The sequence below is a fragment of the Malania oleifera genome, chromosome 4, assembly GCF_029873635.1.
Source record: "Malania oleifera isolate guangnan ecotype guangnan chromosome 4, ASM2987363v1, whole genome shotgun sequence".
NCBI classification, from domain to species: domain Eukaryota; kingdom Viridiplantae; phylum Streptophyta; class Magnoliopsida; order Santalales; family Ximeniaceae; genus Malania; species Malania oleifera.
Genome location: NC_080420.1, coordinates 99219289 through 99245479, shown reverse-complemented (window position 1 = coordinate 99245479; position 26191 = coordinate 99219289). Strand labels below are relative to the sequence as shown.

The 26191-nt window shown below is 36.0% G+C and overlaps 1 protein-coding gene across 8 annotated transcripts in view; it reads right to left on the bottom strand.

Annotated features, from left to right (window-relative positions):
* Positions 1-26191, bottom strand: part of LOC131153538 (probable inactive histone-lysine N-methyltransferase SUVR2) — a 91692-nt gene that overhangs the window by 15540 nt on the left and 49961 nt on the right. For all 8 annotated transcript variants that reach the window (XM_058105900.1, XM_058105895.1, XM_058105899.1 and 5 more), the window contains 3 exons: positions 24353-24419; positions 24145-24195; positions 3103-3196 (listed from right to left, as the gene is read on the bottom strand). In XM_058105900.1, the coding sequence (XP_057961883.1) occupies positions 3103-3196; positions 24145-24195; positions 24353-24419 (212 nt within the window). The remainder of the gene's footprint in view (positions 1-3102; positions 3197-24144; positions 24196-24352; positions 24420-26191) is intronic.

Below are 26191 nucleotides of genomic sequence, written 5' to 3'. Positions count from 1 at the left end.
TAAAATCATAAAATGCAAAAAATATGTCCATTATCTTCCAAAAGGACCAAAACAGCATTACTATAAACATTTCTACAATACGAATAGAACAAAAAATATAAAAATTAAAACACTACAAAATGTGTCAATGCCTAATCCATCTTATGCATTCCTTCATAGATCCAAAATAATTGTAGGTCCTTATTGATATATTTTTTGAAATGATGGTGTCTGAGGTCCTTTGGACACTCGACTAATCCACCGGGATAATGGGTCGCCCCTCTACCCTTCTCCACTAAATACCAAGATATTATCTCAATCGAAAGTTGTAGCCCTCAAGACTTGAACCCTGGTCATTTAACCAGGAAAGCCTTGATTTTACCACCTAAGCACCCTTGGGGGATATTATTATATGCATTAAACGTGGGTCAAGTCGAGCTGGGTAGGTTAGATACTAAAAACCTGCATACTGACACATACAATTTGGCCATGCAAAATGGAAAATTGCCAACTAATCCATAAACCATTTGAAACTAATTTTTTGGGTCAGTTCTGGTCGGGTTGTCTAGTTGTTGAACACCCCTACTTGTCACCACACTACTGTGAATCATAGGTAGATTGAGGCAATGATGATTCCATGTGGCCAGGGAATTCTACCGCCCCATGTCACTAAGCTTTTTTCGGGGATTTGAGGGAGAATAAAAATGGCTAGGGTTTCTCTCAAGGGATAGTGCAATGAAGATTGGTGGAGTGGGCTTGGATGTTTGATAACTGTTCTGGACCTGGGCTGTACATGGAAGGAGAGGAGGCTTGTGTACTTCACAAATAGGCCAGGAAATGAACAGTCCCAAGACCAGATTGCAGTAGTTTCCAATGGGCCAGTATCTATAAAGGAAGGAAGACCTGTCACCTTGGTTATTCCTAGTTGGGTTGATTAAGTGAAAAACCTCAAAATCCTATTGTTTCTGTAGCAAGGATTTTTGTTTGAGAAGAAGGAAGGAAAATGAAAAATATATTCAATTTTCATTATTTTTTCCTCTTTATAACAAATATTATTAAAAATAAGAATTTATTCCAGTATAACTAAAAATTTAAAAATATAATGGTAATGACGCGTAAAATCAAAATTTTGTTCACTAAATCTAGTATATATTTATTTTATTTATAAACAAACACAAAAAAGTAAATTTTTCCATGTTTTCCTTTAATTTCCTCAATCATATTAAGTTCCCAATAGGGCCAAGAGTCCAAAGGCTTCTACTATAGGATCATGGCTCAAACCAGCCCTTAGAAAAGGATTGGGGGTTTATATATGGGGTTGACCTAGCAAAATGGATAAAAATCTGTTAATTTGATCTGATCCTCTTAAACTGACTCATAACTGATCCTCGCATTTAATGAGTTGAATATGGTTTAAACTTTTTTATCCGCCTCTAAATGAGTCAGTTGGTGGGTTTAGGATTTTATCCGATGGATATTCGCCTATCCACTAACAACTAATGTCTAAATTAATTGATAATCCCATATGCCCACACTTATTAAGCATCAATTCAATTAGCACAAATTCTATTGGCCAAGGCCTATTCCCACACTCCCAACTCTTGTACTACTATTGTATGCACCTCTGGGTCTACCCCATCCCCACATTCAAAATCAAGCTCAAATACTCAATTTTCTCGTGATCAAAACAAAAGCCCCTAACTTCATGATCTGAAAAGTTAAAAAATTATTATTTTTTGACTAGTTAAATGTTTTAACAATTTCCAAATTATAAATTTAAAAATAACTTCAATTATTATGCCACAAAATAAATTGTTTATTAGATGACAAAAAAAATTCTATTAGGGATGGGAATGAAAAATTATTTGCCATTCGTCATGGATTATCCGATCTGAACTGCCATATAGTAACTTAATTGAGTCGGATATGGTTTGTAATACCCTCACTTGGTAATCCAACTAATCTGGATTATCTGACTCGTTCGGCTTTGCCAAGTCTAATGTGGGGGTTCTAGTAGTAAGGTGACTCAAAAGACATATAATTGCTACATTCCTGATCTGAGGGGTCAATACAAGGAGCACTATAGCTTTCACTATGGTTCTAATGATGGGAAGGCGTTCTCTGCAGATATGAAAGGAGGTAATCATATGGTGTGATAATTCTTCGTTTAATGCATCATTGAGAGTGATTCCTGTGGAAGAACTCAAGTGGAGCGGAAGCTTCAGCCTGTTGGAGATCAGTGTGAGAAGAAAAGTAGCAGTGGCTTACGTAGGTAAGAAAGGCTCTCTTGTTAGTAGTCAAGTGTATTCAACCCAGCAGGAGAATGAATTCTTAAAAAGAGGTTTTGCCAGGAATTTTTTGTTGAAATGTGTCAGAAATGTTCTGAGTCAGAATTATAGAAGGGTGAAGGGGAAATTCTTGTTCAGAAGAAAAAAGAAAAGGGGTGATATTTCAGACACTGATGGTGAGTATGACAGTGAGTTTTTCCTGTTCTAGTGGCTTATTGTTGGATGTACTCCATGGACAATTTGGTTTTGATTCTGATTCTTCTGATGTTCTTGGGGGTTTTCTTATGTGCTTAATCTTGGAAGGTTGGAAAACGTATCTATTTTTTGGAAGGGGGTAGGGGTGAAGACACGGACATGAGCAGTCATTTAGGGACATAATTCTACCTCCCTTTGTGGAGGAGGTCAGTGTGAAGAATATAGAAGCTCAAAAGTTATTGGATAAGATGGATTTATGCTTGGCTGATCTTGAGGGAATGAAGTTCATTTAGATGGTGCTAAAACAAAAGTGAAGAAAGGACAGCATGAACTGGCAATTTACAAAGCTCTGCCAATTATGATGGGAATGGGTTGAAGAGGGTTTTCCTATTCAGACTAGATAGATTTTGTGTTGTTTGCTTCTGCTTTCTTGCTGAGGATCTCTTGTCCTCTCCTAGGTTGTATTGTTGTAATTTATTACTTTTCTGTTTTATAATATAGTTCTTCTGCTATTAAAATAAAATAAAATCAAATATCTCATATATGCATTGCATCAGTAAGACAGCACAGCCAAAGGTATTTCCAACAATTCCAGCATCATCATCTATATGCTCGACAATAGAAGACAAAATATACTGACCTCTGCGCTTCTTGTCTCGGCAAAATGGGCTTCCACAACGACACATAAATGCCTTAATAGGGTGGGTATGGTCATCAAAATCAATACCATAGTCCTACAATTGAATTCGTGCAGATTAAAACTAGTAGCTTAAAAATGGCAAGATTTAAGGTAAATTAACTGAAAAGAAAGATTGGGTCCCCTACGACACAAAGATGCGGGTATATAGTTCAATACCAATGTAAAAGAATCTAGAGAAAGTTTCAGTGCACAAAGAAACCGCCTGTTTTATGTACATTTTTTCAGTCAAGTGAATAAAAGGAGACTCTTCTGGCCCCCTTCTTATGATTGTTATAACTTTTTTGTCTATCAGTGACAGCAAAACTCTACTGCAGCAAAGTAACAACAGTAGGATCTAGGGCTAATGAATAAAACCCTTGGCCAATTATGATAGGACATAATATATGGTCTGTTTCCTGGTTCTGGGAGTGATATGTGCCACTAGGAATAGCATACAGCCCAGCCTGCCCACCAAACCAGACACTTTTTAATTAAAGTGACATCCTAGCACCTGTGCTGGAGTAGTACAATACAGCAGGGAATGGAACATGGAGTTAAAATGGCCAGTTATTAGAGAAGCGTACCAAATGGATGGATTATATACTCTGTTAATCCTACATCAGACTAGGAAATGTAATTTTTGGCCAAACCAACTAACTTTTTTAAAAACAGTGCCAGAACAGATTTCATGCTAATCAAAGATAATAGTTTAATATGTAATAGAGAATATAGAGTAAAATGATGCAAAGAAACTTCTGCCAATGAAATGTTTAGGAATGCTCAGACATACTGAATTGTGCCACAAATTAATGTTCAATGAACTGGCCTTTAGTGACCTTTTGTAATAGATTTCTTCTAGATGTTTGTTCAAATGAATGTTAGCTGGTAACACCTTTACTATATAGTTATCTAGTCATGCAAGTACCATATGTAAGGTTCCAAATATTTATCTTGCGAATAGAAAGAAATACAATCACATCCACATGCAGGTGTTTATGAGCAATCTTGAAGAAAACATTGTATAGGTGTCAGGAGGGGGTGGTTTGAAATAGAAAAAGAAACTTCTTTATGAGGAAAAGAAATTATTAGGAAAGGGAGGAAAGAAATACAATCAAGAGAAGGCAGCTAGTCTCCCAAAGAAAAATAATGAAAAACCTAAACAAAGGAAATAATAACTAAACCCAAAAACCTGCCAAAACTGAATTAAAAAACCCCCCTTTTTTTATAAACAAAGAACTTACAAGAGAGACAAAAAGAGCAAGAAAAAATAAAAAAAATAGGCAGGATAATATATCCTCCTAAAACAAAAGAAAAAATAAATAAATGAGAACTTCAGAAAACAAAGAATATATCCAGTCCCGCTGTAGATGAGTATATCTGCCTGGGGATGAATTGTTAAGAAGAAACAATTCATCAAAACCCACAGTGACGCAGGGAACACCACTCTAGCAAGTTAAGAGGGGTATCCAAGTTCTTAGAAATAAATTCTGGCATTTCTCTCCAACTAAATGCACTGAAAGATAGCCATAACTGAACATTGCAACAAAGTCCTTTTCCCTTTCCAAACCCCCCCAACTTCATAGAGCAGAACGCCTCCAATGAGAAAGGACACACCCAAATCTCTCCAAAAAAATATCGAACAGCATGTTCAAAAGGGTCCAAGAGAAATGATAATGTAAGAACAAGTGTGACCAAGCTTCTCCACCCTTGAAACAATGGATGCACCCATCAGGTGATAGTGACTTGTTAGGTCTATGTTTCTGATGCAAGTCATTGGTATTTATATTTTCCAAGATCATTGCCCACAAGATGGCCTTAACCTTAGAAGGAACTTTAGCTTTCTAGATGGAGGAGTAAGGGGCATAAAGAATAGCATTAAGAACATGAATCAAAAGAGAAAAGAAAGAATTACAAGAAAAATCCCTAGAAGAATCTTAAACGTCAAGCTGTTCTGTCCATGGTTTTAAATCGCGGTAGCGGGTAGCGTAACGTAACGGTAACGGGTGTAACGGGAAGCAAGGGTAGCAGGTGTTACATAACGGGAAGCAGGTGTAATGGCCGTGAATTTTTTTGAAGCACGCACAACCTTGTGCATATTAGCGTACTTGCATGTTTTAAGCTTTTGGCCATTCTTAGAAAGGATTTTAGTGTATTTTGGACCCTTTAGTTCGAGTAACTAAGTTATTTGGTAAGGGCAACAAGTTTACATTTGTTTTAAACCATCATTGATAGAAAATTACGTGTGTGTGCGTATTTATACTTCTCATTGTTCTTATCTGTGATAAATTCTTATGTGTGCTAAATGAATTAATAAAATAAAATACATTATACACTCCATTAATCTATTAGACACATAAGACATACGAATAATATAAATATAAAATAGTTAGAAAAGAAAAAAGGTTGAAGTTGAAAAATAAAGAACATAAATATCACATTACTAATATTATTAAAAAAAAAATTCCTAACAAGTTAGTATTTTGAAATTGTTAATTAATGCATCTATTGTGAGTATTTAAAGAAAAAGTAAATTTTGTATCATTGTCATCCTCATTATAATTTTTTCCCCCTCTTGCCACTTGGTATATTGAGAATGATATATGAAAGAGAGAGAAAAAGTGAGAAGAAAAAGTAAAAAATAAAATATTTTTTTGGTGTAACAGTCCTGTAGCGGTTACGTAACGGCCGTAGCGGCCTTTACGTAACGGTCACGGTCTGTAACGGCCGCTACGGCCATGATTTTTCTTCCCACCGATTTCGCGGTGTGTAACGGTATCGGTAACCCAAAAAACCTTTACGTAACGGCGTTACGTAACGGTCGCGGCCTTTATTTAAAACCATGGTTTTGTCATTCCCACCTAGACTTGAAAAGAGTAAAGCACATTAATCAAAGGGGAAAGCTTGCCTGTTTTTCTCTCACTAAGGTTCCTCAACAAAAGAAAATCCCAAGAATGCCTACTCTCATGCAGGGGGAGAAAAGCAGGAGCAGGCCAATAATTAAAAGAAAATAAACGATAGAGACAATGATACACTATAGCCAAAGGAGTCTCCCTGATCCAACTGTCCACTCAAAAGCATACTCTATCCCCACTACTGACACTGTAGCTAACAAGAGGAAAAATGAATAAGGAATATGGGACACAACAATAGCCAAAGGACTGAAAGGAGTCTCCCTAATCCAATGATCCACCCAAAAGCATATTCTATCCCCACTACCAACAATGTAGCAACAAGAGGAAAAATGAATAAGGAATCTAGGACACAAATTTCCAGAGACTCAAATATGAAAATATAACTATGGATAAAATCAGCTTGAATTTCCTTGATAAGATTTTTGCGAGAAAGGGGTTTGGAGAAAGATGGTGTTGATGAATAAGAGGATGCTTGCATAATGTGCTCTACTTAGTTTAATGAACAGTGAGCTTAAAATATTGGCTTAAGGCTGTGAGAAGGATTAGGCACGATGACTCTCTCCCCATTTTTGCTTGTTTTAGTGGCTGACAATTTGAGTAGTTTGGTGGATAGGGATGTGGGTAAAGGTTTAGAGAAAGGGTTGGATGGGAAGGAAGGGGTGATAGTTACACACCCTTCAGTTTGCTTATAATACTTTCTTTTTAGAGGACCATAGACCCTCCTTTTTGAATGTTTTGGGTTTTTTCCATATCTTCAAGAAGGTTTATGGACTTGAGATCAATATGGCGGTATTGCGATTATTAGTGTGCCTGACGAGAGTGCTAAGGAGTGGTTGTTGACATAGTGTTTTGGATTGGCATTGGCCTATTTAGGGTTTCCTTTGGGATGTAACCCTATCTCTAATAGCTTTTGGGATGCTAATGTGGAAAGGGTTTCTAAACGTTTAGACAATTGGAAGGGTGCTCTTTTTCTTGAGGTGGTAGAACTATTCTCTTACAAGCTTGTCTTTCTAATATTCTTGTATAGTTTCTCTTTATTTTTAAGATTCCTGTGGGAATTGCTAGCAAGATTGAGAAAATAATGAGGGATTTCTTGAGGTCGGGGTAGGGGCTTTAGGGATCATTTGGTAAGTTGAGAAGTGGTGTGAAGGCCTAAATGGGAGGGTGGTTTGGGTCTTGGAAATTGGGAAGAACACAACTCTCTTGGCTAAATGGCTTTGGCGGTTTCCACTAGAGAATTCTTCCCTATGGCATAGAGTTGTAAAGGGTAAGTTCGGATTAGACGAGAATGGGTGGGGTACTAATTTGGGTTTTAGATGTTCTTTGGAGACTCCGTGGAAACCTACTTCTCAGATTTATCCCCATTTCATTCCCCATAAAAAATTTGTGTTGTGTAGGGGTTGTAATATCCAATTTTGAAAAGATATTTGGTTGGGGAATGCAGTTTTGTCCACCTTTTTTCCTCGTGTATTTCACCTGAGCTTAGGGCAAGATGACTGCATTTCTTGTTTTGTTTTATGTTTGTGGGATTTTCACTATTGATGGTTGTTGAATGATAATAAGTTGGTAGAGTTATCTTCTTTGCTAGTCTTGTTGAATAAGTGTCAGTTTTCCTTGAAAGAGGATTGTCATTCTTGGTCTTTGGATCCTTTGAGGGTCCATTCTTGAAAATTTTTCTGTGAATTTATGACTAGATCCAATTCTTCTTTCCCACTATATAAATCCATGTAAAAGGCCAATGTGCCCTAAAAAATCAAGGATTGGTTGGTTGGGCTTGATAGAATTAACACAAATAACTTGTCGCAGATCAGGAGACTCTTTGAACACTCTATCTCCAAATGTTTGTATACTTTGCTATAACTGTTCAGAATCTGCATCGCATCTTTTTTATACATTGTGATTATGCTTGGAGTGAATGAAATAAGTTATTTGGTTTGTAAGATGAATGTTGGGCGAGTTCAGAGACCATGGAGGAGTTTTTGGTAGTTTCTTTTGTTGGTTTTGATAGCAAAAGGGAAAGGACAACGCTCTGGAAATGTGCTTTCTTTGAGATATTTTGGGGGTATGTGGATGGAGCATCATAAGCATCTTTTTTCAGGGAAGTAGTCATTTTATTTGCTAGTTTGGGATAAAATACATTATTTGGCTTCTCTTTGGTGTGTGGGTCATGGGAATTTTAAGGGGACAAGCTTTTTGGATATTCTGCATGACTGGTGGTATTTGCTTGATTGTTAGATTGCACTGGTTTTATTTATTATTTTAAATTTTTTATTTTTCTCAGTTTTTGGTTGGATTTCTCTAGCCTTTTCTAAGGAGATATCTTATTCTCTTGGTTGTAAATTATTTTTCTATAGATAAAATTCTTCTTTTGCCATTAAAAAAAAAAAAAACTTGCTCTGCAATGTTTAGACAGTTATCAGATTTGAATCCAAATTTTCCCACTCTCTCGTGCAACCTCAACCTCTGATATTCGATTTATGTTCTACATCACCCTTTCTACTAATCTCCTCAAAACATCTACAAGAAGACAAACAAAAAAGGAGCATCGTGTCCATGAATTCATATTTTGCATTAGAGAACTTGTTAGAAAAATATAGATTCACATGTTTTGATCCCAAAATACTACATGCTAGTGCTTTAAATGATTTTTAGTAAATTTTAATCAAATTAAACAAAACACATCCTACAAGTATAGGGTATTTTCTTGGTTGTTTTGGTTTCTATTGGCAACAAGAAGCATGCATTTTCTACTTTTCACTACTTTATTGACTATAAGTGAATTTTAAACTAAGAAATCATAAATTTAAAGAAATATAAAATATAGGAGACCATTTTTGTACTTATTTAGTCTTTAATAGATTTTTTGTCATCTAACAAATAAAATATAGAATAGTTCATATGTCAAACAATAAGAAAAATGCATATCCCCAAATTACGTGTAAGAAAAACAAAAAATAAAATAAAATGAAGTTTAAAGAATTTAGATTATGACATACATGATTTAATGAGAGGAAAATTTGGTTTTATTTGAATGCTAGATATTAAAAAGATATACTAAATGTCAAGGAAAATAAACTCAAAAATAATTTTTTCCTATAAAAAAATTTCTAACTAAAATAAACCAACTAAAATTTGAGTTTTTTAAATTCAAAATGCAAAAAAAAAAAAGGACTGAAAAACCTATTTTAGTCATTCACATTGACTGTTCATAATGGACATTCTTAGAGGACCTCGAAGATATCACCCCATACTAATCTCGAAAGCCACCGATACTATGACATAATGGCTGTTACACAACGATTTTTAAAACAATGACTCTCAACCTCCTAACACCAAACACAACCTCTCCACTAAACCATAGGACTAATATAATCCACATGGGTTACAAAACTGATAGGTTGAAAATCAGCAACCTTAGTAGACTGCAGACCTACTAAAGTAAAACTCACTAAAAAATTTCCCCAAAGTTTCCCACACCACATCCCAACAATCTTGATAAAAATCTTGTGAAACCAAAGTCTTATCTATCTCCATCCCAAACTTAATAGCCATAAACCTCCATTCTGCTCAAAGTCTTTCCAACCACTTCATCTGATCACTATATGGAATTATTCCACCTCAAACCCTCAAACATAAACCATCCTACTTAATAAACATATTTGAGAAGAAGGCACTGTCCCCCTCCCACTCCCCCACCCCACAAGTTCCAATTCCCTAAGCGAGTTTCTCCTCATTTTGTCACTTGCCATCCAATGAAAACAATTTGAATTACAATCACCCCTCCTAACCCATTTAAACTTAGTTTTCTCCCTGCAACTCCTTACTTCCCTTAAAATCATCATTTTTCAAAGAAACCTGCTTAGCCACTTTACACTCTAAAATTCCTTTTCATCCTATGAATCAATACTTCCTAAAATTCAGAAAATGTTCACCCTATTATCTCTAAAAACTTCAATATTCCACTTCTTCAATAACTCTTTAAGATGCTTTAGCTTTTTCATGAAACCTCAAACCATTCTAATCCTTCTTATGCTCCTCACTTCAAATCTTACTAAACAAAGGAAAGTGGCCCCCTATTCCTTTTCAAACTAAAAAGGAATAGGGGGTCACTTTACTTTAATAGACTCTTAACAAAATTGGAAAATGATCTCCAGCCAATCTAAGCAGCACACTTTTATAGATTGGGAAATTCATACTCCCACTCAAAAACCTTTCCAGACAAATTGCAACCACTCTCTCCACCTTCAAACCAAGAGGATAAAACATTAACCATGATGATATCCCTTGGTCCGCACTCTCTAAGAAACATTTCAAAATACAGCATGCTTGAAGTAAACTTACTCCCCTTTGTTATCTGCATTGGAGCACATTAAAAATCATTGCCAACAATCCACTTTGGAAAGGAAAAACTATGCAGCACTACTAATTCCTCTAAAAAATAAGACCTAGTTAGACCATACATCGAACAAGACCATGAGCATTGCACTTCCAACAAAAATGAGAGAGAAAAAACTACAAGACTATCAATTCAACAAAAAGAACAAAAAGTTTCACAAAATAAACCCCCGCCCCCCCCCCAAACAGGACACCTGCACCCCCACACCCTATGTGACACAAGTGACTCCTCGCACTACCCTCCCAAATACCCCTAAAGCCACCCCTTTTCAGAACCTCAAGCTTTTTAAACAATATGAAAATAATTCTTTTCTTCACAACTTTACCAAAACCTTCTCTTAAGATCCCCCAAACTACTCTACATTCAATAATCCTCACAATTTAATTACTTTATTCCTTTAAACCACCTCCCCCAATCAACAAAGGTTGCTAATTTTTCACTAATTTATTCAACTATTTGTAAATGCTCTGGGCATTTTCCTCTAAATGGTCTTAGGCAAGAAAACCACCTTCAACTCTTGTCCTAGATGATTCACTAACTTCACCTGTAGGAGTTTTTTTGGGTCTTAATCGTCTATACCACCTCCTAACACGCTAAGAGCCAGAACTATTCCTTCGTTAGTTTCCCTCCCTTACACACAAAGCAATATTAGTATATTTAAGCAGATCAGGAATGGAAAGAATAACTTTTTTATGAAATCCAATTACCTTGATTCTTCAATAGAGGCTCTTTCACGTTACTACTTGCCACTTTACTAAGAATACGAACATCCAAATCGTAATTGGGAGAACAATCACAATAGGGAACTACTACCAAAGAGCCTTCCTCGATTAAACTGTCTACTTGGCCTTTACTAATCCTCAAACTATGAATACCACCTAGTGCATCTTCAGACAACCTCCTACTAGAGCATCCCCTATTGTCTATTGCCCAAAAAAGATCATTTTCCTTAATCCACGAGGGGCAGGTTGTGATTGAGATGGTGACTGAGACAAAAAGGGAAAAAAAAAACCTTTTACCCCTTGTGAGTTATCTTTTAGATTAGTAAAGGGATCTGACACATCTAACATGTTATATAAAACAAGTTTCATCTTGTTTCATAACAGGTCTTTCTAACCTTTTATACCCTAATGCTTTAAGAAATTTTTTTCTTCATAGTGCGCATCTTCTTCCATAACAGGCCCTACATCCCCTAGTTGTATTTTCTAGAGCAGAATATAATGGCATGTGGATACCTTTTTTTGGCCACTAAAGAGTTTGATCCATTTGACCCACTCTATACACTATGCTCAAAATCTTTAGTCTCATCCTACCCTTACCAAATATGGGTGTCAAGAATAATTGATGGACAACACATGCTAGTAGAGGACTCTATGAGGAGGGGTTCAGAAATTTATCAGTGGGATGATTTTTTTGACTGTGAGATTTCAAGTGGGGAATGGGGCCAACATTTACTTTTGGCATGATGTTTGGAGTGACAACAAGAATCTTAATGTCAATAAAAGGTCATAAATTATGCCTTGTTAATATCTATTAATCTAGGCTGTATATACTTTCATAAATAGGAGAAGAGATTTAGCTTATCATGTATAGCTTCCTAAAATCACTCTATGTAAATTAGCTGGCTTACCATATATAGCTTCCTAAGATCACTCTATGTAATTAACATGTACCGATTGAAGTTTCCTTGTATAACTGACAATCTTGCCTACATAATGAAAGACCTTCTCAAAGGAGAGGACAATTCGAACCATTCTGTTATGGTATCAGAGCCATTCTCTAAGAAATCTTGGTCCTAGTTTTCTCAGTCATAGCCTCAGTACTTATGGAGAAGTTAGATAATTTTTGTGTCAGATTCACTGGCAAAAATTATGCCGCTTGGGAGTTTCAATTGGAGACCTTTCTCAAGGGTAAAGAGCTGTGGGGACATAGATGGCAGCAGAAAAGGGGGATCTACTGCGGAAATGTCTAAGGCTGACAAGGCAGCTTAGGATGCCAAAGACAGTCAAATCATGTCCTGGATTCTTGGTTCTATGGAGCCACATTTGGTTCTTGCATCCTTATAGGTCTGCAAAGGCTATGTGGAATTATCTCAAGCAAGTCTATAACCAAGACAACAATGCTAGGCACTTCCAGCTCAAGTTGGCCATTGCTAAGTGCTAACTATACTCAAGGGGATCTATCAGTTCAAGACTACTACTCTGGTTTTCTGATTTTATGGAATGATTATTCCGACCATGTTAGAGCCACGGTCTCTGCAGAAGGATTGGAGGCACAATTGGCGACAGGACAACACGTACACAAAACCAGCCAAAGAAACAGGCCTAACTTTGAATCTATTCGTGCCTCTCTAGTAAATAGAAATCATGTTCTGATTTTGGAGGTCTGTTTTGGAGAACTCTTGCGTGAGGAACAATGCCTCAATACTCAGAATATTATGGAGCAGTCTCATGTTGCTTTTAATACTGTCTCAGTTGCCTATGTTGCTCATGGCAAGGGGAAGGGTCATGACATGAGCACCACACAGTCCTATAGTTGCAAGAAATATGGCCATATTGCCCCTAACTGTCCTCAGAAATTTTGTAATTACTGCAAGCAGTCAGGGCATTAAGGACTGTACTATTTGTCCTTCACACTCCAACAAGGTCTATCATGCTGTTGTTACTGGTGACTTACAGTCAGCTATGCCTGCTGCTACTGCTGCAACTTCTACTGTTGCTTTACAGCCTCCAGCACCTTTTCTAACTCGAGAAACGGTGCAAGAAATGATTGTGAGTGCATTTTCAGCATTGGGTCTTCAAGGTACTGGTTCTTCATCTCCCTCTTGGATCTTAGACTCGGGTGCTTCTAATAATATGACTAATTCTATCCATGGTTTAAGTAATGTCAGAGAATATTGTGGCTCTTCATATATTCAAACAGCCAATGGTAGTGCTCTACCCATTGCGGCAGTTGGCGATGTATCTTCTTCCTTTAAGGATGTTCTTGTATCACCTAATCTCTCTGTGAATTTAGTTTTTGTTGGCCAGCTTGTGGATCAAAATTATGATGTACATTTTACTCATTGTGGTTGTGTTGTGCAGGATCAGATGTCAGGGCAGTTGATAGCGAAGGGGCCTAAGCATGGATGTCTCTTTTCCCTACAACTACCTGTTCCACAAAGCTTACCTTTTTTCTCTGTACTGTCTTTACTTTGTAATAAGTCTAGAGTGTCAAATGAAGTCTGGCACAAGCCCCTTGGTCATCCTAATTCTAGTGTTCTATATTATTTGTTGAAATCTGGTCTATTGAATAATAAAGAGCATTCTTCTTCCACTATGTTTCCTGATTGTGCAACTTGTAAACTTGGAAAAAGTAAGACTTTACCCTTCCTTCTAAAGGAAGTAGAGCCACCTGCAGTTTTGAGATCATTCATAGGGATATCTGGGGCATTAGTCCTATTATTTCTCATGCCCAATACAAATATTTTGTGACATTTATCGATGACTACAGCAGATATACATGGGTGTATTTCTTGTGGCGTAAATCAGAAGTTTTTCATATGTTCAAACTGTTCTTAGCTCTTATTGACACTCAATTTTCAGCTTCTGTTAAAATTCTTCGGTCCGACTCGGGTGGGGAATATATGTCTCATGAGTTCCAATCTTTCCGGTAATCTAAAGGTATTATCTCTCAACGCTCCTGTACATATACTCCACAAAAAAATGGAGTAGCTGAACGAAAGAATCATTCACAATCCTAACTAAGCAAATCTTCACATTTTTGGGTGTGTATGCTTTGTGCATCTTCCCCCACCGGACAGAAACAAGCTTTCTGCCCAATCCATCCGTTGTGCCTTCTTGGGATATAGTGTCACACAAAAGGGTTATTTATGCTATGATCCAAACTATAATCGGGTGCGTTCGAGGAATGTGCTCTTTTTTGAAAATCAATGGTTCTTTTCTATGTCTTCCTCACCGGGGTCTTCCATTGCTTTCTTGCCTTCTTTTGATGACACTTTTAGTGCTCCTAGTACTCATGTTGAAAGGTTCCAGCCAGGCATGGTATACCAGCAGAGACCTCCAGTGCTGGCCCCTTCTGCTCCTATCTTGCCATCTGCTCCTTTGCGCCGCGCCTCTAGAGTATCACGGGTACTGATTCGGTTCTGATCTCCCAATTAAAGCAGTATTTAGAGGACTCTTTTCACATGAAGGATCTGGGATCTCTTACATTTTTTCTTGGTCTAGAAATTACTGCTGGTTCACATGGTATTTTTCTGTCACAGCACAAGTATGTCGAGGATTTGGTGGCTGCTGCTGGTATCCAGGACTCTACCCCTCATGATACTCCCAATGAACTGAATTTCAAGCTGCGCAAGAAGAGGGTGACTTGTTATCAGACCTTGAAGCCTATCGTACGCTGGTTGGAAGCTTGATCTATCTGACAATTACTAGACTTGATATTTCCTATGCAGTCCAACAGGTTAGTCAGTTCATGGCTTCTCCTCGGCACATTCATATGGCTGCAGTTCGACGAATCATTCGCTATGTCCATGGCACAGCTTTGAGGGGACTTTTCTATCCTTCTGGTTCTTCACTTGATCTTGTAGCATATGGTGATGCTGATAATGCCGGGTGTAGTGACACTCGACGTTCTACTACAGGTTGGGGTATGTTTCTTGGTCCGGCTCTTATTTCTTGGAAAAGCAAGAAACAGGACCGTGTCTCTAAGTCCTCTACTGAGTCCGAATATAGGGCTAGGTCCCAAGCTTGCGCTGAGATATATTGGCTCCGAGGGCTATTGGCTGAACTTGGCTTCTCCCCAGGTGGTCCTACTTCTCTTCATGCGAATAATACTAGTGCCATTAACATTTCAGCCAATCCCATCTCTCTTCCTCATGTGTCTAGCAATCTTCAAGTGGCAGATATTTTCACCAAGGCTCTCACACGGCAACGGCATAATTTTCTTACAAACAAATTGATGCTTATGGATAACCCGCATCAATTTGAAAGGGGGATGTCAATAGAAGGCCATCAATTATGCCTTGTTAATAGCTATTAATCTAGGTTGTATATACTTTCATAAATAGGAGAGGAGATTTAGCTTACCATGTATAGGTTCTTAAAATCACCCTATGTAAATTAGCTAGCATATCATATATAGCTTCCTAACTCTATGTAAATTAGCTGACTTACCATATCTAGCTTCCTAAGATCACTCTGTGTAATTAACATGTACAAATTTAAGTTTCCTTACATAAATGGCAGTCTTGCCTATATAATGAAATACCTTCTCAAAAGAGAGGACAATTTGAACCATTCTGTTACTTAGAGCTACCTTTCCTTTCATATATAGTTTGGCTTGTGACAAAGATGCCCAATTAGTCATCATCTACAAATCTCAGATCATGGGATTTCTTGGAATATTCCTTTTACTCAAAATATGAAAAACTGAGAAATTCATGCACTCTCCAACTCTTATGGTAATCTCTATAATTTTCGGTACCAAAACATCCCCAACAAAACCAATATGGGCTTTGGACAAAAAATGTATATTCATTATTAGCATAGTAGTTAGAGGCGCGAGGCGAAGGCGCACGCCTCATGAAGGTGAGGCGCACAATTATTAAAATGGTGTAAAATGTCTATTTGGGGTTATTGATATATGAACATATGAATATCTAGTAATATTAGAATTTAAAATGCCAAAAAATTCAATTACAAAATTGAAAATTTAGCCCAAAAGCATCAACAATTCAACATAGTTCAACATCAAAAGAAAAGAGTACAAATCAAAAAATAGTAGCTAAATTTCAATAAAAAAATAAATATTATGTATTAATTATAATTTATAAACTCACATTAATTAAACTAAATATTACAAATTAAAAAATAGTAGCTAAATTTCAGTAAAAAGAATAAATATTATGTATTAGTTATAATTTATAAACTTGCATTAATTAAACTAAATATTTAATTAGTAATTACATATAAAGAAGAAGAGGAAAAAGAGTAGCCAAATTTCAATAAAAAGAATAAAAATTATGTATTAGTTATAATTTATAAACTTACATTAATTAAACTAAATTTTACAAATTTAAAAACAGTAGGTAAATTTCAGTAAAAAAAATAAATATTATGTATTATTTATAATTTATAAGCTTAGATTAATTAAAGAAAATATTTAATTTATAAGCTTACATATAAAGAAGAAGAAAAAGAGAAGCAGCAGGCAGCAGTCAGCAGCACGCCGCACGCAACAAGCAGGCAGCAGGAAGAAGAAGAAGAAGAGAAGCAGAAGGCAGCAGGCAGAAGAAGAAGAAGAAGAAGAACTCACGAGGGCTCCTGCTGGTTGGAAACGAAGTCGCGAAGGGTCGTGCTTCTTCAAATGTGTCGAAGACGAACTCACGATCCTGGTTCGAAGCTCGAAGACGAAGTAGTGAAGGCTTCCGGCTGGTTCGAAGGCTCACAGACGAGCTCACGTTGCTGGTTCGAAGGATCGCGAAGGCTCCTGCTGGTTCAAATGTGCAAAATGAACTCACGAAGGGCTTTGAAGGGCCGAGAGGGGCTAGGGCTATGTTCGTTCAAGTCGAATGAGGGCTACGGGTCTGGCTGTGGCTATTTCTCTACTTTAAATGACTAAAAATTCACAAGGCGCGACTCACTGCGCCTGTCGCCCCAGTGCGCCTCATCTCACTTAGCGTCGCCTCGCCTCACCTGGTTTGAGGCGCAAGCCTCTTCGCTTCACTGCGCCTTGCGCCCTGAGGCGCGCTTTTAACTACTATGATTATTAGATCTTTCTTTAAGAAGCTCTCTCTAATGAGAATAATTCGCAACAACTCCCCTCGGATTCATAAGCTTTTCAAAGGCTGCTTTATTGTTTGTGAGTCAACACACGGAAAAATTTTAACCTTTGACAATCTACAGAAAAAGAGGATAACAATAACCAATAGATGTTTTCTTTCTACAACTAATGCAAAATCAGTAAATCACATCCTTATCCACCGCCCATGGGCTAAAAATCTGTGGAACATGGCTCTGCCGTTGATTGGATATGATAGGTTACTACAAATTCCGCGGGAGGGGAGATTTGGGCTTGCAAAGGCACTAGGGCCACCGAGGAGAATCAAAAAGCTTTGAATCTCATTCCACTCGCCATATTTTGATGTGCTTCAAAAACAAAAGAAATAAGAAAGCCTTCAAAGATTCAATTACTTTGCTTCTAATTTGCCAAGAGCAATGGATTTTGATGTATTCAGGTCGCATAGTGACCAAATTGGGAATGATCATAATGTAATTCTTGATGTTTGTGACACTATACAGAGTGGGTGACTTTTTGTACCACGGGGTGGCATCCCCTTGATGCACAACTAACAAAAATTTTTTTTTATTGATTCAAAAATTTCTTTTTCTAGACACAAAAACCTACCCATATATTTCCTAATAACGTCAGGTGGATGAAACCACCTCCTTGTCTAATCCATATGGTCCTAACCAAAATGGAGCCATAAGCCACAAAAATTCTTCAGTGTTCAACACCAACATGACACATTGCTTCCTATGAATATAGAAATCCAATTTATCAAAGTTGAAAAACCTTTTATTTGCCTTAAAAGAACAATGATGTGCCATGGTTAATTGACCTTTTTTTTCCTTTTTGATATTAGGAAATCTTTCTTGGGATTTCTATTTTTGCAGGTCTCGTTAATGATAGGGAGGTAAAGCATCTCTCTTGTTTAATGTTGTTATTGGAGGAATATCGTTTTCCAATAGGGGGATTGCTTATCTTGGGTTTTAAATTTCTTCAAGGATTTATTCTCTTAAATTGTTCTTTGAGTATTTCATTCATGCTAACATGTCCTTTTCACTTCCTTGTATTATATGGAAGGCTAAAGTCCCCTCTAGGATCAACGCTTTTATTTGGTTGGTCATTCTTAATAGAGCTAAGAAGAAAAATGTGTTATACAGTAGGATGCCCTTCAAGTCTTAAATTTGGATGCTTGTCCTTTATGTTTTGACATTTCAAAATCCATCATTATTTTTTATTATTCGTTCCCTTTAAGGTATTGAATAAGTTGTTTGATTTGTGCAGAGAGGCATGGGTATGTATGGAATCACATGAGAAGTTCGATATTTCCTTTTTAGGTTTTGGAAGGAGCAAAGATTGATTATGCTTGAGAACACATGGAATGTCATGAGCTAAGCTTGTTCAAGGCAATATGCTTTCCCGTGACTGCTTGCCTTGTGAGCTTGGGATGGGATACCATCATGTAAATAGTAGTATAGGACCTATAGGTTTTATTCACCAAGTATGTTTATTCCCTAGTGCGAAGGGGAAGTATGACTCAGTATTTCGATGATTCCTAGAGCTAGAGCTAGAATAGCATATAGAACTCTTTAGGGGTGAGTGAGTGTTCATTAGTCATTGTAAAACTCACTAGCATTTTGTAAAAGTGTTTGGCCTACTTGCCTCCCTCGCAAAACACAAGTTGCCTATGAAAGTGTTGTTAATGAATCACATTGCTTCAATGTCTATTGTGTGATTAACATTTGCTTACATGAATTTCTTATTGCTTCTGCTTACATTGTATTTGACTGTTGCGCGTGTTTTCTTGTGGTAATCCACGATATACTTTGGCTAAACAGTTCAACAAGAGTTCTTTAGCTAGTGCCCCACAGCCCTTCACAAGGTGTGAAGTGTTTGGCCCATGACACATGGGCATGTATGGAATCACAAGAGAAGTTGTTGGATATTTCCTCAAGGACATGGAATTTTTGTAGTTTTGTGGATATTTGATTGGAACAAAATGCATATGTTCTTAAGGAAGAAGATGACATGTCTTTGGTCCAGGATAGAATTCATTATTTGGCTTCACTACGGTTTTTCACCATTGGAGAAGCAGTTGGATATTTCCTTTTTATGTTTTGAAAGGAACAAAGATGGATCATCGTTTTGAAGACATCCAATACATCACATAAATTAAGTTGTTCTCTGGGGGTGGGGGGTTGGAGGGGAACCGTCAATTGCTTATAAAGTCTAATAGCAACAATAATTTAGTTATTTCTGGAAGATGCTTTGTAAGATGTGTGGCATTTATTATTTGATGCTTTCTTCTACTTCATACCTAATAGGGCTCATAGTATCATGGTTCACATTCGACCTTAATGCTACATCAAAAATTCCATTATGAAGCAATATGCCCGTGCCATAGGTCCATTCTCCATCCTTATAAAAGTTAGACCTAATGCGTATTTCCTTGATTCGCCTAATAATATAAAAATTTATCCAAATTTCAATGTGGATGACTTCAACATCTTAAATAGGCACCTTTGAGCCCCATGCTCTGTCTTCTAGCACTACTCTGTTTTCTACAACTGTTCAAGCTTTGTAGTTCCTTAAACTCCTCGCAATTTTCAGCTATTATTGACAATTAAGGTTATCTTGGCTATGACTTTGGGGATTCTCCCTAAGGTAGACATTTGGTTCAATAATTATAGGTTGTCCTCACTTCAAAAAATGCTACATAGGATGATGCACATGAGAGTGTTCTGCGTTGTACCGTTGTTAGTCATATTTGAGTTACACACACTAGAGTTTAGTTCCTTTAAGTTAGGGGAATGATAGAAGACCACCATAAGCATCTAGGCCACCAATTTGGCTAACATATTTTAGGTATAGAATTTATTTAAAGGAAAACAAATTTATTAAAAAGATAAAGGAATGTTTTTGTCAAAAAATAAGAATTATATTAATAAAGGAAAGCACAAGGTAGAAGAATAAGAAACCTCCTAATAAATCAAACGCAGAACAGCTAAAGAGTCATGCAGGAAATGCATTTCCCCTGAAACAGGCTGCAACAACCCATAAAGACACCAAATATTGAATCTCGTCCCAAAACAAAAACCAAGAAGTCTTCTACACTTAAAATGTGAGTGCTTCTTACCATACAAATACACCACAACACAGCATACAACCCACATCTCCAATAAGGCTGATTTGTCTTCGCTCTTACCAAAACCCAAAAATGAAATGGCCAATATATCCTGACTATGGAACAACCCAATTTTCCCCAATAAAACAATAAAGCTTGTTCCATATCCTCCAAGAGAGAGAACAATGCAAAAACAAATGAGAGGAAGATTAAGGATTATCGAAGCAATGGATGCACACGTTTGGAGTAATGGCTTAAAAGGCATCCTACTCTGCAATAGATTGTTACCATTAACAATGCATTAGTTTTAAAGAGAACTTTGGCCTTCCAAATAATATGACAGGGCAAAAAAGACATGGAATCCAGATCAAAAATTGGGCAAAAGATTCACTAAAAAAAAAGGACGATAAGCCCTCTATATCTTTATCATTCAAAGACCTACAAAAATGAAATCCCACAAAAAATAAATAAAAAATAAAAAATCTTCCTATTAGAAAGAAAATAAAAAGAAAAAAAGAGGAAGAAACAGCCACATTATGTAATGAAGAAGGACGTTACAAAAAGACAAAAAGTTCTGAATCCCTCATAAAAACAAATGCAAAGTCCATTACCTGCCATAAATTTGGTATCAGGACTAAACATGAGTAAAGTTATTATACATATCTCTAAGGACTCCAAAAAGACCTAAAATCCATATTAGTATCCCACCCATTTTCATGTAAAGACAAATTTACCTTAAATTACTTTATGTCAAGGTGAATTATCCTCTAAAGGAAAACTCCATAAGCCATTTATTCATCACCAATTTCCCTAGGCCCAACTCCAATCCCTTTTTTTACCTACGCACCACCTCCCAGCCAATCAAATGCCTGTCCTCTCCTCAACCGATGACAAATAATTTTTGATGATTCTCTCAGTGGTCTTGGCAACCCCAAAAATGTGCAAAAAAAATAAAGTAAAAAAATAAAGAGATATATTACAAAGACAGGACTGAATAATAACGATATGATTACTTAAATAAAAAAGGGTACCCTTCTGCCCATCCAGATGCTTGGCCACCTTCTCTAACACAGGTGCCCAAAAACTCACCAACCAAGATTACCAATTTACCACCCAAAGGAACCCCTAAGAAAGTCAACGGCCAATCTAGGGTAGCACACCCAACTAAAGAAGCCAAAACACCAAATATCTCGCAAAACTCAAACTAATATCCACTATCCCAATCTTCCCGAAAAATTACTTTAACCTTGTAACACTCAAAAAAATTGTAAAACAGAGGGCACATTTATAAAATGCTGCTTATGATCCTTCTAAGAAAAAAATGTCATCCTTTCACTTTAAACCTCAATTCCTCCCATCAACCCTTACCTTCTGTTAAAACACTCCAAGTAAACTGCAAGAACAAACAAAAAGAGGGACAATTGATCTCCTTACCTAACACAGCTCAAAGCCCTAAACCACAATTTAGCTATTCATTAATAATTATATAAAATAAGGCGTTAGACAATCAGCCCCTCATCCAAGTCCTCCACCTATACGACCCTACATAAACTCTTCTTGACTCAATCATAAGCCTTTTCAAAATCCAATTAAACAAAAAAAAAATTAAGGTGTAAAATTAGGAAAGTAAGATGAATCTATAGAGTTTTTTTATTGTGTATTTCTCAGTTATGTAGGGATTTATTCATCATTATGTGTTTTAATAAATAGTATATTTGTTATGTGTAGGGATTTATTCATCGTTATGTGTTTTAATAAATAGTATATTTGTTATGTGTATACTGGAGTTGGTTTTACAATTTGAAATTGAAATACTGGATTTAGAATTCCCCTCTCCTATGTTTTAATGAACAATAATATATTTGGTATTCGTCATTTTAGGCACTATTATGACTCCGAAAGCTAACAAACTTAAAAAACAGAGAATTTGACCCCTTAAGCCACTAGAGATTTTGGAGGGATTAAGCAAAAAATGAATGAAGCACCATATGCTTAGGCATCTAAATTTTAGTACAAGCCTTTGAGGTTTCATGTAATGCCATTGGGACAGCTGTAGGCAGAGTCTTGAATTAGGAGAGACACACTATTGCATTTTCTCTCGAAGGCTAAAAAAATACGCAGACTTTTATGTTCTGGTGAGATTCCTTGAATGTTATCTTTCACCCCAGGAATTAGTACTCTTCAAACCACATTTCTTTGCAACAGTGAGTGCCTGCTTGATATTATTTCTGCTTTCAGTTTTCGTTTCCTGTGCCTGTTTGGTATTTTTTCTGTTTTCAGTCTTCATTTCCTTATAGTGGAGAAACAAATTATGACAACTCATTTGCTTATGTTCCTAATTTTACATTTTTATTGTTGGTTTTCAATTGTTTTGGAAGGAACTTAAAGGCTATTTGGTATCATTGTCAAAAATTATGAAAACTAAAACCAGAATCTAAAACATTAAACCAGAACTAAAAACTATAACCTGAACATGAGAACTGAAATATAGTATAAATAATTTTTAGATGTCTTCTACTACTTTTAAATTGTTTTCAAAATTTTATGAATATTTATATTTTAAATATATATTCACTTCATATGATCATTATATTTTAATTTAATTAAAAATTAATATAAATGAATGATTTGATCTATACAATAGTTAATTAAGCGAAAATTTATTATTAATTATTATTAATTTGTAATTTTATAATTAAACATAATTAATGCATATAAATAGAATTAATGAATCATTCAATATGTAATTCTTGAAACTCCCACATACAATCTGATTTTTTTTCTAAATAAAATATAATAAAAATATTCTAGGAACAAGTTGTGAAAACAACTAAAAATCATAGAATTTGGTTTTTAACTTTTTTGGAAGTCAGAGAAAAACCGACAATAAAAATTTGAAATTGGCAAACATAAACAATAGCACTTTCATACTTTTGTTTCCTTACTATGCATAAATGAAAATAGAAAACAACACAGAAATGATACCAAACAGACACTAAAAAACAGGTTTTAAAGATTTCAAGGCAACATGTTGCTAGAATACTTTAATATGCAAAATTAAATTTTGTGAATTGAACTTATACATAATTTTTAATTAAACTTAGGATAAATGACAATGTGAAATTTAAATATAATTAAAATAAAATACCCATAAATTTTCTAAAATTTGAAAAAGAAAAGTCATTGAAAATTTTTTTTTTACCATTTTTCAAATTTCATGTACAACAAGATTGTTCTTGCAATAAATTAGTAAATTGATTTATTTTTTTTAATATAAATTAATGCTTTGATCTTTTAATAACATTATTACACTTATACATGAACAAGATTGTTAAATAAAGAAGTAAATATAAAAATTAAAATTAGTAATAGTGGCATTCCTTCTTGGCAGAGGAGGGTGGGGGTATTCCCTTCCTCCCTCCCCCTCCTGCTGGGGGACTTTAGCATCCTGCTGCAATTGTGGAGAGAGAGACGCAACTCTGGATCAAAAAATGTTTAACATCGTGGTTTATTTTTTATGAATTACAATAGGCCAATTTGTTGGGATTCAGATAGCTAATCTATATATATGTGTGTGTTTGTGTGTATGTGTGTGTGTGTGTGTGTGTATATATATATATATATATATGATTCAATATAATTCAAGAAACAACTACATTCAAGCACTCATTGGCTTAGCAACTATGATGATACCCCTAGCAAAAATTGACACAGACACAAGCTGTTATTAAACATCCTAAAATGAGACTTATTTAGCGCATTGAACAACTATTCGAGACACTTACCCATGTTAGCTCTTCCAAAGCATCTACATCTCTGTTTGTGAAAAAGGCAAGCTGCATATAAGGAACATAAGTAGCACTTTAGATGGGCTTATTCCTATGGCAATTCCCACATGTTTCACCATACCCTCACCTCCCAAAAAAAAACAAATAAAATAAAATAAAAATCATTATAAAATTCATGTGCAAATGGAGTAGAGAAATTCCATACATGATAGTAATGGTGATCAGGGGTCTCAACTGCAACAGGAACCTCTATCAAGTTTGCATCAAAGCATCTAGAATGATAAAAATCAGGCAATATTGATAAAGAATGGAATAAAGGAAAGGAAATTTAAAAAAAAAAAGAAAAAAGCAAAACACAGTGAAAACCCATTGAATACATTTTGTAACAAGAGCTTGGATGCGCAAGTCATGAATAATAAATACAAAACTAAAGCAATTTCTTGGACTACTACAATACAAAATTTCTTCAGTCCATAGGGATCATGGTTTCATGGCACAAAAATTCATCAATTGGACAATTTTTCATCAATCAACAAAATCAACATCTTAAGCAAGGAGCTCCTCATTGCTCCAAAATTAACAGATAGTTGTTTCATTTCATACAAAATGAGTTACTTCCTAATTTCTTATAGAAGAGTTTTCCTTAAACATTTTTTTGAGAAAGGAAAAAAATTGTTGATTCAATAGAACATCAATATATTATAATAATAAACATATGGAAAATAGATCATGATATCATGTTAAATGATGAAAAAAAAAATGCAAAACTACTAAGCCAATTTATGCAATTTACAAGTGATTTTTGGAAAAGAAATCTTAAGGTATACTAAGACGGTATCGATTCCGTTTGCTAGTTTGCTTCATCTAATGGGATACCAACCTTGTATGGTGCAAACCATTATGAAGAAAGGAGACGATGAGAAGTTTCTTTCTACCATGCAACTCAAGAAAGGATTGAGATGGGGTGAACGGACATCTTGCCATGTTGGTGGTAGATGAAGACAAAGGCCAAGAATGGGTGTTTACTATCATCCAAGCTATGTTGGATGAGTATAAAGCTGTGAAGCAAGACAAATTACATCACAAATTGCCTCCACGACAGGTTGGGGAGCATGGGATCGAGTCGTTATGAGGAGTGAAGCTGCCTGCTAAAGGATCATATTAGATCACGCCTCCAGAATTAGCTAAGTTCAGAAAACAGATTGATGAGTTATTGGAAACAAGGTCTACACTTCTTTCCAAAGCACCATTTGGAGCACCAATGTTGTTTCAGAAGAAACATGATGGGGCGTGCGGATATGTGTGGACTACCATACACGCAACAAGGTGGTGATGCGCAACAAGTATCTGATTCCGCTGATTACTAAACTGTTTGATCAGCTAAGTCATGCAAAGTACTTCTCCAAAGTTGACTTATGTTTAAGCTACTATCAAGTGAGAATAGAAGATGGGGATGCATAGCCACTAAATAGTAAAATGCAGTAACATAATTGCATTTTACCATTTTTTTGGGAGCAAATAGTTGTTCTTGGTCATCAGATCCTCTAAGGGCGTATTAATGCAACTTTGGTGAGTTATTCACCAGCTCATTCTTCTTTTGTCCTTGTAATATGATTTGGAAGGCCAAAGTCCCCCCAAAAATCAAGGCTTTTATCTGGTTGCTGGTGCTTAATAGAGTCAACACCAATAACTTGTAGCAAAGGTAGAGAACAATGAAGGCTCTTTCCACATATGTTTGCGCTCTTTGACATGACAACTAAGAAACAGCATCCATTTCGTTTCTGCACTATGATTTTGCCTGGAAAATGTGGAATAAGTTATTTGTATTAATGGAGAGAGTTGGGTTTGTCCAGAGACAGTGGAGGACTTTTTTAAAAGTATCCTTTGTGGGTTTTGGAAGGAAAAGTGAACAGGCAGCACTATGAGAATGTGCTTATATTGCAGTGTTGTCAGGTTTATGGTTGGAAAATAATGCGAGTAATTTTTAGGCGAAAAAGTTGAAATTTTTGCTGGTTTGGGAGAAGATTCATTGCTTGTATTTGCT